Source organism: Emys orbicularis, chromosome 3 (genome assembly GCF_028017835.1).
Source record: "Emys orbicularis isolate rEmyOrb1 chromosome 3, rEmyOrb1.hap1, whole genome shotgun sequence".
Classification (NCBI taxonomy): Eukaryota; Metazoa; Chordata; order Testudines; family Emydidae; genus Emys; species Emys orbicularis.
In genome coordinates, this window is record NC_088685.1 from 18,328,394 (window position 1) to 18,346,931 (window position 18,538).

At 47.2% G+C, this 18,538-nt stretch overlaps 1 protein-coding gene across 1 annotated transcript in view; it reads right to left on the reverse strand.

Annotated features, from left to right (window-relative positions):
- The window catches only part of TNFRSF21 (TNF receptor superfamily member 21), a 69,251-nt gene extending 53,838 nt beyond the window's left edge, over positions 1–15,413 (reverse strand). The window contains exon 1 of the mRNA XM_065401859.1: positions 15,333–15,413. Within this exon, the coding sequence (XP_065257931.1) occupies positions 15,333–15,413 (81 nt within the window). The remainder of the gene's footprint in view (positions 1–15,332) is intronic.
- Between the last annotated feature and the right edge of the window lie 3,125 nt (positions 15,414–18,538).

Genomic DNA, 18,538 nt, shown 5'->3' on the forward strand with positions numbered 1-18,538 from the left:
CATTAAGATATTGACTTTCAGGCGGTCTCAAATGCATTGTGAAGATGAAATAATTTTTTGTTTTTGTTTTTAAAGGGAGGAGAAATGTTACGTCTTATTTCGTTATTCACATCCTATGTCTTGCTGTAATCCAGTTCTACGGCATATGGGGCATAGGTTCAATTCCTCATCCCAGTTCTTTGGGCTGATGTTCAAGTTTTTAAGGCACTGACCTGCCATGCAGCAAACTAGGATTTGATTCTGGCTAACTGGGATTGTGAATCATTCTTCAATAGCTATTTTCACTTTGTGTCCAGGATTTCTTCCTCTACCCACCCCTAGTTGGCTGCCCCAGCTTTCACTCTTCAAGTGCAGGCGAGTGTATCAAGTCTCCTATAGATTTCACATAAAAGGTGCCAACGGAATAAAAAAATCCAATTAGAACTGAAAGAATATCAGTGGGGAAGGCTGTTGCAACACCATACCCCACCACAGGGTATCATGCGATATGTATAGAGTTCTAGAGGACAACTTTCAAATCGTTAGAAATGGAGAAGTTTGATAAATAAATCTAAGTCAAAATTACTTTAGAATAGTGGTTTTCAACCTTTTTCAATTTGCTGACCCCTAAAAAATTTCAAATGGAGGTGTGGACCTCTTTGTGGAAATCTTAGTGATAGTTTGCAGACCTCCAAGGGTCTGCAGACCACAGGTTGAAAGCCACTGTTTTAGGGTAACAACCACCTTTTGTGGACCCTTTAGACATGGTCTTCAGACCTCCAGGGGTTTGCAGACCACAGGTTGAAAACCCCCTCCAGGGGTCTGTTTCAGAAATCAAGTTTGGGAGTTCAGTTATTACACTGGTGAAGATTTAATTAAACACTGAAAGGACTACTGGGATTGAGACTAATAAAACCTATGTATTTTCATCTAACAGCTGGGGAAATACATCACTTTGCTGTACTATTTTGTTACTTGCTCTGCTACCTATTCTGGGAAATCAGCCAAGGAGAATATTTAAAAACCCAACAAACATGACTCTGCAAAAAGGATACCAGTGGAAGAGCAAATTACACTGCATCATTTTTGGTGCAGTCTCCAGCTTCCTGGAAACTTGTATGCTCAGTCTAGCATATTTACATTTCCCCTGCTAAATAATTTATGGCCAAGGATTTGTACAAAACACATATTTTATAAAGGAGCAATTACTTGTGTTCAGAAGTTGACAAGGATGCTTCAGCTGACATGCCAAATATTGTACATCAAACAATTGTTCTGACAGTAAATAAAGTATTGCATAAAATGCTTCTCCCCCTCCCCAGTACAGGGGAGGGGGGGAAAATAAATAAATAAAAGGCTCTTGCTACAGATTGGGAAACCTCACGCTTAGGCCAACCTAGCTATGTAGCTCAGGAGTGTGAAAAACCTCACACCCTGAAAGATGTACTTAAGCCAACCTAAACCTTGGTATAAATACCACTAGGTTGATAGAAGAATTCCTCTGTCGATCTAACTACCACCTCTCGAGGGGGTGGATTAACGACCATGACAGAAAAACCCCTCCTGTTGCTGTACAAGTATCTACACTACAGCACTACACTGACACAGTTGCCGGTAAACCCTCAGGGTATGTTTACACTATGGAGACTATAAACGCAGCCTACAAGGGGTTTTATCTGTTGGCGAAGGAACACCCCCGCCCCACAGCTCAACTGGTCCAACCAATATTGATCTGCCTTTGGTTTGCTGCCCTTCTGGCTCCAGCAGGAGGAAAAAGGGTTGCTTAGCTCTTTCAGATTATGTATTTATTAACAGGGTTTGAAATCTAGCTCATCCAGGGAAGAGTTTTGGGCCAGGCAAGTGGTGCCAGGGAGCCAGACTTCTTCCCTGGAGAGAGAAGCAGAGGGGCTGCAGATTTGCCGGGGGCATGAAGATTTCAGAGTGCTGCAAGACATGCTGTTTCTTTAAGAGAGGGACCAGCTGCAGGTGGTGTCAAGGGCTTTCTACATCTCACACAGCTCTGCTGCACAGGAGGATAGGGCAGAATTGGGGGGGGGCGGGGAGGGTGACACATGGAGAGGCTCAGTGGATTTCTTGAGGTGGTGAAGCTACAACGTCATCTGTTTTCTAACCCATTCTGATCACTTTAAATGTCTACCATTTTCTTGCATCTGAAGAAGTGAGGTTCTTACCCACGAAAGCTTATGCTCCCAATACTTCTGTTAGTCTTAAAGGTGCCACAGGACCCTCTGTTGCTTTTTACCATTTTCTCCTCACTGTGGTAATTTTCTATAAAATACTCAGATAATTAAGCTAGGACAACAGGGCAGAATGTGGCTCAGAGCCATTTTGTAACTACTTGTGGTTTAACTATACAGGATTTCATCACATCAGCAGACAGTGAGAGCCTGCCTGATCCCATTAACATCCTACCCCATCAAAGAAGGTGTGGCGCTAGCAAACCACAGTAGGTTAAAATCAGCTGATCAAGTAACCTGTGTGCGACTCTTAAAGGAACATTACAATTGCAATGCCTCTCACTCAGGACAATTCACATGTGTGTGTGGGCATCAAAGAGATGTTAAAAGGGCTAGGCCCATTCATTTGTGTTGATAAGAGATCAAGGAAGAGGCTGTGCATAGGTTTTCCTCTGTCTATATCCTGTAGCTCTAATTCATCTTAAGATCAAAGATGTGTATATACTGCATGAATCTAATGAATATTACCTACATTGTCTCCAGCTTATCTATCCCTGTTATGAACGATCAGCAATTGCCTTTTGTAAATCAGTGCAGCTGGATTATCTTTGTATGCATAGGAAATAGAATGTTAACTTCAAAGGGTGGGTCCTTCTGGACTCAACAATGAGGAATCCGGACACATGCTGTGCTCAGAACGCTTGGCAGCCTGTTTCAGCTATAAAAGAAAAACCGTGGGCTTGATCTTGCCATCTCTGGTCTGCTGAACTTTAACAGGGAAAGTCTGAGCCATTGGATGGAGAGCCCCAAGTAATTACTTGGGATGCTCTGAAAGCTCCATGGAAAACACGACATCTAAACTGTCATTTGGACTTGGACTCCAATCTTTTGATGAACCAGAGACTTATTACAAACTGGCAGATTTAACATCACTGTTATTATCCTGATCTACAAATTCTGAAATCAACTGTAATGTATAGGATTCATTTTAAACTCTTAATAACGGTCTTCCTTTAGCTTCAGAGGGGTAGCTGTGTTAGTCTGAATATGTAAAAAGCAACAGAGGGTCCTGTGGCACCTTTAAGACTAACAGAAGTATTGGAGCATAAGCTTTCGTGGGTGAATGCCCGCTTCCTTTAGCTTGTAGTTACTGGCTACCAGCATGGTTTTTGGGTAAGATCTAAAGTATATTTTGATCTGGGGAATGTGTCTGGCTCTTTGGAACTGGAAGAACTGAATATATGTGATTCTTGGTTTTAATAATCATTTATCACAGAAGTCTGGTTTGTCTGGGCAGTACATAAGAGGCTAGAGGGCCTGAAGGGGACTGTCTGTGGCTTCATAATAACCAGTACAGTATTTTGGAACCACACATTTGTTATTGGCTTGGTGAAATCTTATGCTAGAATGTACCACCAGTTTGAGGTACCTGTCCTATATTTTGGCAGTCTGACAAGAGATTGGCACTCTTAGCTGTTTTCCATACCAAGCAGCATGACAGAAGGTCTCCCCTCTCCCCCTGTTTAATTGCCACCGCAAACAATGGGGGGTGGGGGTGGTCCCCAAATGGCAGGTTTGCAGAACTGAGCCTAAAGTAAGTATCCATGTCAGGAGGGGCAACAAAAGCACAATCATGTTCCAAGCAGACGTGTTTAAAAAATAAATAAATGCTGCTTATAGTTTATCCCAGTGTTAAGAAGAGGTACTTTAGGTTTACCAGATTTTCAGCTCAGTCTCAGGACAGCAGGTTTATAAAATCTCGATCACTAACATTTGTATTGCTTTAGTTAAGACTACAATTCCCGTTTTAAGGAGGGATTCTGTCAACATTTATCTGAAGATGCTGTGCCTCCTACAGTAACATTAGTGAATCTCTTTGGTTTTACTTTGTGCGTTTGACAGCGCTTTTGCATATAATTAGTTTCACTCTCTCCCTTGGTTTTAATAATCATTTATTGCTGTACAGTGAGCTTCTCCTTTGCTGGAAGTACCTTAGAAACAGGGAAGAAGAAAAAAACCCTTAGAAGTTTTTGGGGGATTTTTTTAGAAGTAGGTTCTCAAGACATACAGTTCAGCAGGAGAGATCAGAAATCAGATTTTTTAAAAAGTAAATTTCCAGAAATTTTGAATCATCACAGAATCAGAGTTAGAAGGGGCCGCAAGGTCCTCTAGTCTAACAGTGTCCCTTTAATATACTGTAACCGAGCACCATTTGCTGACAGCTAAAAAAAGGGACAAGAGTTTGAGTCCACTTGAATCGAATCTCTTCGGTTGTTGTCAGATTGCACAGATGCCAAATACAAATTTTGATTACCAGCAATGAATATGCTCAAGTTGATTTGATTTTTTTAATAGGAGTGCATGGTGAGCTTTTAGCTCATATGGTATTTTGAATCTTCCATAGCTTTAATTTCTTTTAATAAGCAGAAGTGTTAAAGCAATGACAACAATAAGAGCCAAGAATTTCAGTTAAGGCTGACTTGAGGCTGTAATTGTCATACCACAGTAAAGACGAGGCAAGAGCAGAACATACCTCTAAACAGTCCTGGGACTGTCCAGCTTTGACCCGCCCCCCCCAACGCCTCATTCCTGGTTCAAGTGGCTCTTGTCCCATGCAGCTTCGCTGCAATGTTTGAAGTGGGGAGCTGAGATCAACCTGGCTCCTGCTGCACAGGGTCACAACATCACTGAGATTTGGCCCAGCCACTCCACCCTTAAGTTGCAATGCCACCCCGTGTGCTGGGGTCAGGTTCCAGCACCTGGAGCCAAGCCCAGCCAGCTCACTCCACTGCAGGGTGGGCTCTCTCTCTCTCTCCACAACCCCTCCCCCGATCCTCAGGGCAAGACCCATCCTACTTTAGCCAGTGGAAATGTTAGGAGGTATGGCACAATAAGTCCAGGACAAGTGGAGTACCCCACTTCACCCGAAATCATGCCTACACAGGGAAAACGCTGTGTTAACATACAATGTTCAACTGACCTCGTCCAGGCTAAGAGACGATAAAGCTTTAGGTAACCCAAGGCTTGTATTTTGTGTTTCAACATTAAAGGCAACTTTTGTATTCTTATTCCAACCTAGAGCCACCTCAAAAACCAGGAGAGATCAACTACTGTGAGCACAAACGAGAGACTAATAGGATACTTACAATTTGTTTCACAATATGTATCTAAAGTAGGGCTGTCAAATAATTGCAGTTAATGCAAGCGATTAACTCAAAAAATTAATCACAATTAATCGCAGTTTTAAATCGCACTGTTAAACAATAGACTACCAATTGAAATTTATTAAATATTTTTGGATTTTTTCTACATTTTCAAATATATTGATTTCAATTACAACACAGAATAAAAAAAGTGTACACTGCTCACTTTATATTACTTTTTATTATCATTTTTACAGTGCAAATATTTGTAAACAAAAGAAACAGTATTTTTCAATTCACCTCATACAAGTACTGTAGTGCAATCTCTTTATCGTGAAAGTGCAACTTACAAATGTAGATGTTTTTTGTTATATAACTGCATTCAAAAACAAAACAACGCAAAACTTTAGAGCCTACAAATCCACCCAGTCCTACTTTTCGTTCAGCCAATCACTAAGACAAACAAGATTGTTTACATTTATGAGAGATAACGCTGTCAACTTCCTATTTACGTCACCATTCCAGAGGACATGCTTCCATGCTGATGACGCTCCTTAAAAAAACAACGTTAACTAAACTTGTGACTGAACTCCTTGGGAGAGAATTGTATGTAGGTAAAACACAGAGCAAAAGACATTCTGCCATATATTTCATATAATAGCAATCTCGGATGATGACTCAGCACATGTTCATTTTAAGAACACTTTCGCTGCAGATTTGACAAAATGCAAAGAAGGTACCAATGAGAGATTTTTAAAGATAGCTACAGCACTCGACCCAAGGTTTAAGATTCTGAAGTGCCTTTCAAAATCTGAGAGGGACGAGGTGTGGAGCATGCTTTCAGAAGTCGTGAAAGAGCAACACTTTGATGCTGAAACTACTGCACCCGAACCACCAAAAAAGAAAATCAACCTTGTGCTGGTGGCATCTGACTCAGATTATCAAAATGAACATGCGTCAGTCCACACTGCTTTGGATTGTTATTGAGCAGAACCCGTCCTCAGTATGAATGCATGTCCCCTGGAATGGTGGCTGAAGCATGAAGGGGCATACGAATGTTTAGCATGTCTGGCAGGTAAATACCTTGCAATGCTGGCTAGAAGGTGCCATGAGAATACCTGCTCTCACTTTCAGGTGACATTGAACAAGAAGCGGGCAGCATTATCTCCTGCAAATGTGAACAAACTTGTTTGTCTGAACGACTGGCTGAACAAGAAATAGGACTGAGTGGACTTTTAGGATCTAAAGTTTTACATTGTTTTGTTTTTGAATGCAGTTGTTTTTTTGTACATAATTCTACATTTGTAAGTTCAACTTTCATGATAAAGTGACTGCACTACAGTACTTGTAATGGGGAACCTGAAAAATACTATTTCTTTTGTTTTTTTACAGTGCAAATATTTGTAATAAAAAATAAATATAAAGTGAGCACTATATGCTTTGTATTCTGTGTTATAATTGAAATCAATATATTTGAAAATGTAAACACCCAAAAATATTTAAATAAATCGTATTTTATTGTTTAATCGCACGCGTAATTTCTTTAATCACGTGCTTAATCCCGCTTAATTTTTTTAATCGCTTGACAGCCCCAATCTAAAGCCATTAACATCTGAACCCTGTCAACTAGATCAGAACAGGCTATTAGGTGGCAAAAAACTTTATTAAAGGCAGAGTTAAGGTTACTCGGTGACAGCGCAAGTCCTTCCAGAATGTCGAGTTCAGATGAACTAACTTCTGAAAACCATGAAATACAGTGTTAAGGTAAACACCCCTACATCCTTAACGCTAGCCCCATGGAGCTGGCAAGAGCCACTGGGAATTATCTGCATCTACTCCAGCTGCATTCACTGTGTTAAGTGTAGTTGTATTGAATGGTAGAGGAATTAGTTGGGGCAACTTGGAAGAGCTGTGAATGAGGCTCAGGTGACCAGAAGTCCCGATTTTATAGGGACGGTCCCGATTTTTGGGTCTTTTTCTTACATAGGCTCCTATTACCCCCCAACCTGTGTCCTGATTTTTCATACTTGCTGTCTGGTCACCCTACAAGGCGATCTCATAGTGAGGTGGGATACGAGACTAGCCTGTGGTTTTAGTAATGGGTAGGGGAAAGTATAGGGTTAGATGGTGTCCCGTGTGCAAGCCATGAAATGGTTGTTAAATTTTACAAGCATGGTATTCTGACGGGGGAATAGGCTCAGTATTTGAGTGTAGAGCATGTGCAGGTAGCACCTGTCCATTAGTGCCAAGGCAGAGTATGTGTGTGTGTTATGGGCATATGGGGCAGTGCTCAAAGAGGGCAGAGTTAGGGATGTGTAGGCCTACACCTTAGCTCCCTATTTCCTTGTTTTCATCCCTTTCCAGTGGGCCATATGGTTGCTATGAGATTCCCTTCTGGTCCTCCCCACCCCCAGTAAATTTTGTTGTAATGGAATGGGGACAAGTTGGGCTCTGAAATGTCTGCAACATGTTAAAAGGGATGGTGAGAGGCAGATTTTTCCCCAAAGGTCCTAGTTCATTCTCAGATTTCTGCCCAAGGTGGGTTTTAGCCTTCAAAGTTGCATGCTCAGAGGTGTTAAGTGGCCCATTCATCTCAATGAGATGTTCTCAGCTGAAAGAATACTTGATGGAAATGAACACAGCCTGAAACAGCAGCTCTGAGACATGTGAACTGCTCTGTTCATGTCAGTGAGTGCCCTTCTCCTCTTTCCACTGCTGGAGAGTTTCTGATGTGTGTGCAGCAGGGCCGGCTTTAGCAGGTGCGGGCCCCACGCCGGGACGCGAATTGTCTCGCGCGCCTCCCCCCCCGCCCCCTCCCTGCCCCATTGGATCCCTCTGCAAATCCCCGCCCCCAGCCCCGCTCCATTGGATCCCTCCCCAAATCCCCGCCCTGGCCCTGCCCCCAGCCCCGCCCCCCTCACTGCTCCATTGGAGGGGGAAGAAGGAAGCAGCCCCTGTGTACAGCATTTTTTAATCCACATTTAATCTCTAAATTAAAATAGAGCTAGTAAGTATTCGCAGGGAAAGCATACAGCTGGGATTCTGATAACTTGAGCACTTGTACCAATTTGCCAGACTGAAAACTCAGCTGTATCAGACACTGCCTAGTCTCCCATTCACCTGTGAATGCACTAACTAGCGTGGAGATAAGAACTCTGAATAGCCCACACGCACAGCCAGTTAGAGGTCGGCAGGTGTGTACCAGAGGGAGTGTAAGCCACCAATCACAAAAGCTTGAGGTAATGGTTTGGAAGCCAGGGCTGTACAGGAGGTCCAAAAGTTATTCAGTTTTGTTCTCCACACCGGCCCCCAGCGCACAAAGCTAACAATGCTTGTGTCACTTAGCTTGTGAAAGATTCAAGTGATGACAATGCGACAGCCAGAAACTACAAAAGGACATTAGTTAAAAATTAAGTCAGTGTTGATAACAGATTCCTCATTCCCATGACTTTGCTTAGTAATGTCAAAACTCAGATCGAAGTAGCTGACCAAGCTAATACTTCTAATATCAACAGCTGCAGGAGCATGGGCAGAAGGTAGAGCTCCCCTTCAGGGAGGCTACCCTCAGCTCTGCCCCTTCCACCCCTTCCTGCAGCAGGAGCCCCTCACCCCTGCCTCCTTCATGGCTGGAACCCCAGGCAGGCCCCCCTCCCCCGACCCGGAGGAGCCCCAAGCCGGCCGAAGCCCCAAGCACCCCCCACCCACCTGGAGGAGTCCCAAGCCAGCTGCAGCCATGCCGCACCTCCTCTCCCCAGACTCCAAGCTGCCCGGGAAAAAGCATCTCTGTTTGATATGCCCCATGCAAGTCTCAGCTGGCTGATGAGGCTACTCAGGTTCCCGGGTTCATCAGTAATCTCCTTGGAGTCCAGAGGAAGCTGAATAGCACATACCGTCGCCTCAGCCGCCCCAGAACCTGCATGGGTCATAATAAATCAAAAACTTCTCCCCCAAACCCTGCAACCGGGTGGTCTGGCAGTAGCACCTATTATACCCACTGCCCATGTGCAGGAGCATAGGAATAATTAACTGAAACGTGAAGCATAATCCAATTCATTACGCAAATACCAAAGAGTGAATTGCATGAAAAAATGAGGGGGAGGGGGAAATCTATCTTGTGCAAGACACATCTAGTCAGTATAGCGGATTTCAAGTTGTTGCTACAGCACTGTTCTTAATGCCCAATCTGCCCACTGAAGTTGCCATAAGCAGTGGAGAAAAGCATTCAGCTCTTATTCACGCTGGATGCAGACACCCCAATTCTTTCCCCCACAAAAAGAGCTGGTTTACATTTGGGAGAGCAGTTCTCATTCAGTCATAATGCAGTGTGCCAGAACATCTCTCATGTCAAAAGATGCACTTCCATGAGTTTCCAGTCCATTCAAATATTTTAAGGGTTTAAACATCAAGGCAGTAGAGACATTTTGGAGTGCTATAGGGGAGCTTTAACTAGGACAAATTGGGAAAGGGGGAAATTCAGGCTGGCTATCAAAACCTTTCCATTAGCTCTGGCCATGCTACCCTCTATTTGATTCCCTTCACTAGCTCCTGTTTCTTTCCACATCAGTCAAACTTGTCACCCTCACCTTCATTCCACTGTACAACTCCGCCCTTCTCTACCAACTCCCTCCCTCCCATGCCCTCTGCTCAGTCCACTTCTTACCTGGTTTTCTCTCCCACTATGGACCGTTGCACTGACTCCTATATAGGCCCTCTACTGCTGCTCTCTTGCCCAGATTCCGAAAAAGCACAGGCAACGTAATAAAGCTCGTCGGTCAGAAACCCTAAGAGCTAGCAGTAAAACTGAAATGGCCATGTCCATTACTCATCTGAGCTACCAGAGCTTCCTGATGCTTGTTGACAACCTCAATCTTCCTTCCGCTTCACCTCCATGCTGTGTTTGTTACCCCAGGTGTTTTCTTTGTCTCAAATTCAGGCCCAGTTCTGCCAACTGAGCACAGTACTTACCGTGACAAGCAGTCCCACTGTGGCTACTTATGGCAGTAAGCACTAAACCCAACAGTAAGTGTTTACAAAACTGGGCCTTAGTTGGTAAGCTCTCCAGGTCGGAGATACTGTATCTATTGCTATACTCATTCCTCCTACAACTTTGTCATGGTTTGTCCAATTTAGGACTTGATTCACTCCTTGCCCAAGTGAATCTGCTAGTGGTGCCAATGGAAATTTTGGCTGGGCAAGTGGCTTGGGACCCTTAGATTTTACGACTCTCAGGACCTCGCTGTGTCATCTTATTTCTATAATGTCACACACACAAAGTTAGTAAGGGAATCAAGGCACCGGTAAACTTAGGAAAGCACACGGACAAAAAAAATCTGAGTGTGGGGCACATGAGAGTAAGTTGGTAGAAACAAGAGCTGATGCGTAGGCAAGGACAGAGTTATAGTTAGCAGTGAACTTTGATGCTACAGCTGTTAGTCTGTGGAATTGCCTCTGGAGGGAAATGGCAAAATCTCACCACCTGGCACACAACTGAACTGGACATCACACTAGTAAATGTATAATGGGGAAAATCCTGTACAAGCAGAGTGAACTAGAAAATCCACTACGTAAATGGATTTACTTAGTAAATGGATTTACATCCTTACATCTGCAAGGATGATCCACTATAATTCATTTTCACTTGTGCTACTAAGTTTTGTTTAAATCAAGGATAAGTGTTGTCACCTGTATTAAAGTGGTGATGCACCCCAAATACATGTTTTCCCTTCAGTTATGTACGACCATTGTTTTGGACACTCTTCCTCTTCCCAGCTGCTAGTGGTTTTAGCTTCCCTAACTACGCCCGCTTTCCTTTAGATTACGGGTCTGAAAAAAGCCACCTGTGCCGAGGACAGGATACCTTCTATCCCAGAGAGTAAAATCTCCAGGTCTGTTTCCATTCTCTCCTCCACCCCCAAGAGACAGGGGAGCAGGGCAACTAAGATAGTCTGGGTCTTAAACAGTGAAGAGTAGAAAATATGCTGCAAATTATTTATTTTAACTTGAGTTTAGTGATGGAGAGGTTCTTAAGGAAAGCAAATGAGTTCTCATTTGTAGAAGTGTTGAAGATATTCTAATTAGGTTTGATTTTTTTAAGGGAATACGTGAATTTTGCTCTAATAGCCTTTTTTAGGTCTGCATAGAATAATTAAATTTAAGGAATATGCAACCAAGTTGTTCCATACTAATAAGCAGAAATAGTAGCAAGGCCTCATTCAGTCCCCACCTAAAGAGACAACGTGTGACATAAACAAGCTATAGGAAAAGCGGTGATGGTTAGTTCCTACCCTAGTACACATGGGAGAAATGAAACAAATGTTAAGTGTACTGGGGACTACACATTTCTGTAGCACTTTATGAAGAGCAGGCACTGATCCTGTCCCATCATAAATGGCAACACTCTAGCTGACCTCAATAGGAACAGGCTCCCAAGGCCGCTAACCAACAACAAGCAGCACCCTCAAGTCCCCCTCCCTGCCTTGATAAGAGAAGTAAAGCAACAAGTGGGAGAATTCAAGCAAAAGAGTGTGAAAATTGATGAAGTAAAGGTAGATTAGGCTCCTTTAAAACTCACTGCTTTCAGCAATCTGAAAGAGTCACTGCCTGCTACATGTTAAATGACACTGTTAACGAATGACCCAAGGTAAACAGTTATGAACACAAGAAGGTTACATAACGTAATTATTGACTGATCAGATAGCCAGCTGTAGCTTCAGAACCACTAACCAAGTTGCACTGTTTGTACCAATGGTAAAAACTATAAACAGGCATTTTATTTTTATATGTGAATCAGTGTAAGTGAATTTATTCTTGAACAGAAGCCTCCAAGAAGGTGATAAGGATCATTAACCATTTAGTCTGTCAGATCAATTAAGTTATCAAGTGATAGCCAGGGAAACCCTGTCAGTAAGTTTCAGAGCCTGGGTAGTTTGTTCTCTGTAGTTTTTGCTGTTTAATACAGGGTGGTTTGCTCAATCATTTGTTATGATTGAGAATGAGGCCCTGATACAGACCATATTTTGGCAATTTATGAACCGAACCTGACCTTTTATTTTCTGAAAATCTTTAACATGGTGTCAAAATTAGTGTTCTTATATCTGAAGAAGTAATTCATTCGGTTTTCCATTTAACACCTTTATGACCTTAGTTTACTTTTCTTTATCCAGGGGATTCTCATAGGGCCAGTAGTGACTTGCTGAGACCCACCCTGATCCAGAGAACAAACACATTCCTTAGCTATACAGTTCACTTGAGTACATAATTTATTTACCATCCACCTGGGTTAATTCTGACATACCAATTTACTGGTGTCTCCCGGGAAGGGAAATGGGGCAGTCTGTGTGTTAAAGCCTTACCTGCAGTGGAGATAAACATTCAAATGAACTCTGCGCTCAGGCTACAGAACATTTCCATGTGAATATAAGGCTAGGTCTACACTACCCGCCTGAATCGGCGGGTAGAAATCGATCTCTTGGGGATCGACTTATCGCGTCTCGTGAGGACGCGACAATCGATCCCCGAATCGACGCGCTTACTCCACCAGCGGAGGTGGGAGTAAGCGCCGTTGACTGGGAGCCGCGGCAGTCGATTTTGCCGCCGTCCTCACAACAGGGTACGTCGGATCTGATACGTCGAATTCAGCTTTTGCGTATCTTAAATCGACCCCCCCCTGTAGTGTAGATGTAGCCTAAGACAGCCAACAGCATTTAGATGTGGTGAGCTTTCACTTCTCTCTCCACAAGGATTACAGCAAAACCTCACATTTCCCCTGTAAGGTGCTGAATATACAGTGCCATAGCAACAGCAACAATGCTCAGAAAGAGGGAGCTCTCACTCTACCAACCTCAGAAGATTTCTTAAGTCTAGACAGCAAAATTGCTTCCTTATGAATCCAGATTAAAATCAGAAATTCAACGCTCTCACTTGGGTTTATAATACATGCTATTGCAAGTCACCTCCTAAAGCCTTGCACTGGGGCCTTGTACTGATCAACCCTGCAAGAGCCAAGCACAAGATGCAGCCCTGTTAAATATCTTCAAAATGGGGCTGGCAAATAGAGAGGAGGATTCCTGGAATGGTGGGGGATTCATTCATCTGACTTCTATTAAAATTTCCCATAATCTCAGTTGTGTATTTATTTCTGATGCAATTAGTTGTAAAGTAACTGCCACATTTGTGGGTTAAGGGGTGACATCTATCAGAAATGGCAGAGGCCTAAACAACTGGACAATCTATATTCCTGTCCATGCAGGACTATCCCCGACGCTGTCTAGTCTAATATCTTAGAAGTTCAGTTGTTAAAGTCATGAGTCTTGTGGCTGCCACCCCTTCCCTTGGGGAGACAATTCCATGGCCTAACACCTCTCGCGGTCAGGAATGATTCCCCTGATATTCCACCTAGAGGGACCCCCTCTCTATTCCACCCTTTTGATCCTAGTGCCACCACCCTGGGCAGATTTGGGAGGAGGCATGCACAGAAAAAAACAGCGCAAAGCTGTGCAGAGATCCCAGCAGCAACACATCCACCCTTTCCCACCACCCAATCATCAATATACCCTTCTCACCACCCCAAAAGCAACACACCCACCCCCACGCCACACCCAGTGGCGGGGTGCCTCCTGCTGGGCAGTGGGAGATACCGGCTAGGATCCTGCCCCAGGGAGATGGAGAAAGAGGAGGCAGAGTCCAGGGGATGCAAGAAGAAGCTCCACCTCAATCCTCTTGGCTAGGGCTGAAGGATTGCAGAAACCGCCCCCTGGCTCTGGACACCTGCCCGCGGGTGGGAGCCGGGCCGATGGAGGGGGAAGCAGGAGGAGACGGTGCCCGCTCGGGGTGGGGGTTCCTAGGGTCTCGCCGCAGCCAGCGGCGGCAGCATCGTGCCATGACTCACTGCAGCGACAACAAACGGCTGCGCGGGCCGGGCGAGCGCGACGCAGAGCCGAGTCGCAGCAGCCGGGCCAGCCCGGACAAAGGGGCCCGCGCGCTGCGGCAGGGGGCCGCGGCCCATTCCACATCGCCCCCCACGCCAGCCGGCCCCCCTCCCGTCCCGCCCCCGGCATCTCGAGCACCGGGCGCCTCGTCCTCCGCGAGCGATGAACAGCCCGCCCCTGAGCCTGCATGAGCAGCCCCACGGTGCCCTGGCCCCCAACCCGCAATGCACAGCCCATGTGCACTAACCCCGCACTCACCTCCCAGCCCGGGCCCCCATCAGCAGTCCCACGCCCTAGCCCTCCATCAACAGCCCCCAGCCCGGGCCCTAGCGATCCCAGCCCCCACACTAGCCCTCCATCAGCAGCCCCCAGCCCGGGCCCTCGCGATCCCAGCCCCTAGCCCTCCATCAGCAGCCCCCTACTCCACTTAGCCCCATAAAAAGCCACCCCCATGCCCTAGCGCCCCCTGGTATCTCCATCAGCACCCCCACCCAAACCCTTCCCCATCCTCATGTGCCATAGTCCCCATCAGCAGCCCCCATCCCCTAGCGCCCCCATTCATCAGCAGCAGCACCCGCACCACCCATCAAAACCCTTGCCCTTCTCCATGTGCCTAGCCCGCCCCATCCATCCTCATCCCCCCATGTGCCCTAGCCCCCCCAATCCATGCCATGTGCCCTAGCCCGCCCCATCCATCCTCATCCCCCCATGTGCCCTAGCCCCCCCAATCCATGCCATGTGCCCTAGCCCGCCCCATCCATCCTCATCCCCCATGTGCCCTACCCCCCAAATCCATGCCATGTGCCCTAGCCCGCCCCATCCATCCTCATCCCCCCATGTGCCCTAGCCCCCCCAATCCATGCCATGTGCCCTAGCCCGCCCCATCCATCCTCATCCCCCCATGTGCCCTAGCCCCCCCAATCCATGCCATGTGCCCTAGCCCGCCCCATCCATATCCCCCCATGTGCCCTAGCCCCCCCAATCCATGCCATAGGCCCTAGCCCGCCCCATCCATCCATCCATCCTCATCCCCTCCCATATGCCCTACCCAATCCATGCCATGCCCCCCCACCCGCAGCACTCACAATGAGAAGGCTGGAGATGGCTGCGGCTCTCCGGCCGGCCTGCGGGAAGGCGGCGGCGCGGCTGCTCGCAGAAGCCCCCATGGCTGGCTGCGGCGGTGCGGCTGGGTGTGGGGATGTCACAGCGCCATGGAGCCGGGGCCGGCCGGCAGCGAGAGCAGAGAGGGGCGCGCCTCGCCCGGCGCCGCAGCGTGCACGGCGGAGGAGCAGCCCATCTAGGCGCGGCGTCCTGGGCTGGTTTGGGGCGCTCAGCGGCGGCCGCTGCTCAACTGCGCGGCGGGGACCCCCGGCTGCGCGGCGCTCCGGCCCTCCGGCCCCAGCAGCGCGGGCTGCAGGCAGCGAGGGAGCAGGGCGAGGAGCCTGCTTCCCATAGCTACCACGGGGCTGTGCCAGCCTCACCGGCCGGCTTCAAACTAACAGCGCGCGGCAGGGCGGAGCGAGTAGGAGCCGCGCGAGGGAGAGGCGTGGCACACACGTGAGGCGGAAAGGGGCGGTGCCTCCCTTTGTTGCGTCACGCGGGGAGGACACAACGCCCCCCAGCGTTCTGTCTGGGAATGGCATTTGACCCCCCCCACACACCCCGCACACCCCAACCCATGGGGGTGGGGGAGCCAAGGGAAAATACCTGACCTCAAGCCTACTGCAGTCAATGGGAATCTTTTCTATTGGAGAGTCCACTTCCCTGGAGTAGGGATCCATCCAGGTCAGTAGGCTTCTGGGGAGATCTTTTAGTTGGGATAGCGAATGCTGTCTGTGCCACAAGTAATACTGGAGTGAAGGGTGGGGAGCAGCTGGGAGCAGCTGGGGAGAGCGAGCAAGATGGGGGCCTGGGCAGAGATCGCCCAGTGGAGGGAGTTGTCTCCAGACACAAGGGCCTTGAAGGCCAAACTTGAGGGGGGCAGAGGGAAATGCGAACCGAAGAGGAGGGCTGATGCTGGGGAGTAGGGTCCTGCCATCTGGAGCCTGAGGGCATGCGGCCACCCCAACAGCAGGGGTCTTACCCACGGTATCACCGCAGCACAGCTAAGTCCTGGGAGGGGGGCCTGGGACATGTGAGGAATAGGCTATGACTTTTCTTGAGTTCAGTGGCCAGTGTAGAGAGAGTACCCTGGAGTAGGGACACCCTAGCCCCTCTCCTAAGTGACCACAACAAGACTGGGGGTTAAGGCTCTCAGAAATGCTGGGCCCAGCCTTATCAGGGTTATGAGGACTCTGCCGCATGGGAGAGTGGAAGAGAAGTCCTCAAGGTCAGGCAGGCATCCCGGTAAAGGGAGTAAGAGTGAGGACTCAGATCCTTTTGCTATCCGATTGCTCCAGTGTAGTACAGAAGCCAGGAAAGTTCTTTACAATAGCAGGACCATGCTATTCCGATGCAGAGGAAAGATAAGAAGAGCCACAGGAGGCCAGCGTGGCTACGCAAGGAGCTTTTAGCTATCTACAAATCATAAGGGATACATACAGGAAATGGAAGGAGGGGCATGTCACTAAGGGTATGTCTACACTACGAAATTAGGTTGATTTTATAGAAGTCGATTTTTAGAAATCGATTTTATAGTGTCAATTGTGTATGTCCCCACTAAGCACATTAAGTCGGCGGAGTGCATCCTCACTACCGTGGCTAGCATCGACTCATGGAGCGGTGCACTGTGGGAAGCTATCCCACAGTTCCCGCAGTCTCCGCTGCCCATTGGAATTCTGGGTTAAGCTCCCAATGCCTGATGGGGCAAAAACATTGTCGCAGGTGGTTTTGGGTACATGTCGTCAGTCTCCCCTCCCTCTCTCCATGAAAGCAACTCCAGACGATCATTTCGCGCCTTTTTTCCTGGGTTACCCATGCAGACGCCATAGCACGGCAAGCATGGAGCCTGCTCAGCTCACCGCTGCTGTTGCGAGCATTGTAAACACCTCGCGCATTATACTGCAGTATGTGCAGAACCTGGCCAATGTGGAGGAAAACAAAGTCCTCACTCTGAGTTTAAAGCAACAAGCCAGAGGCAGCTTTATTACAAGCAATTGCAATATGCACGGGAGAGTACACACAGGCAGGGGTTCCCCCTCCCGAGGCTGGTCTCCGTTAGATAAACAATTAGGGCAAGCATTTATACCTTTTGTTACAGACAATAATGATCAACAACCGCATCTTGTTTATACATATTCCTTCTGATATCTTACTTTTCTCAGTAGTTCCTGCTACAGTCTGTATTCCATTCTTATTTAACACAAGGTCGAAAAACAGTATCTCTTACCATTTTTTTCACTCGCTTTCCACTTGCCCAGGCCCTGCCTTGAAATCTCGCATTATTAGAGCTAGTGTTAGCCTGACCCTTGCTCTATTCCTAGAAACTAAGATATCTGCGTTCAAATTCCCTTTATCCTTTTCTCTACTTCCACCCTAAGAGACGGCAGCACGAGGACGATTGTGAGGAGGACATGGACACAGACGTTCCTGAAAGCACGGGATGCGGCAATTGGGACATCATGGCGGCAGTGGGGCTGGTTGATACAGTGGAATGCCGATTCTGGGCCTGGCAAACAAGCACAGACTGGTGGGACCCAGTGGGATGAGTCCCAGTGGCTGCGAAACTTTCGCATGCGTATGGCCACTTTCCTGGAACTCTGTGAGTTGCTTTCCCCTGCCCTGAAGCGCAGGAATACCAAGATGAGAGCTGCCCTGACAGTTGAGAAGCGAGTGGTGATAGCCCTGTGGAAGCTTGCAACGCCTGACTGCTACCAGTCAGTCGGGAATCAATTTGGAGTGGGCAAATCTACTGTGGGGACTGCTGTGATTCAAGTAGCCAATGCAATCACTGACTTTCTGCTATCAAGGGTAGTGATTCTGGGAAATGTGCAGGTCATAGTGGGTGGCTTTGTTGCAATGGGTTTCCCTAACTGTGGTGGGGCGATAGACGGAACACATATCCCTATCTTGGCACCGGACCACCTTGCCAACCAGTACATAAACCGCAAAGGGTACTTCTCAATGGTGCTGCAAGCACTGGTCGATCACAAGGGACATTTCACCGACATCAACGTGGGATGGCCGGGAAAGGTGCATGACACTCGCATCTTTAGGAACATTGGTCTGTTTAAACAGCTGCAAGAAGGGAATTACTTCCCAGACCAGAAAATTACTGTTGGGGATGTTGAAATGCCAATAGTTATCCTTGGAGACCCAGCCTACCCCTTACTCCCATGGCTCATGAAGCCAT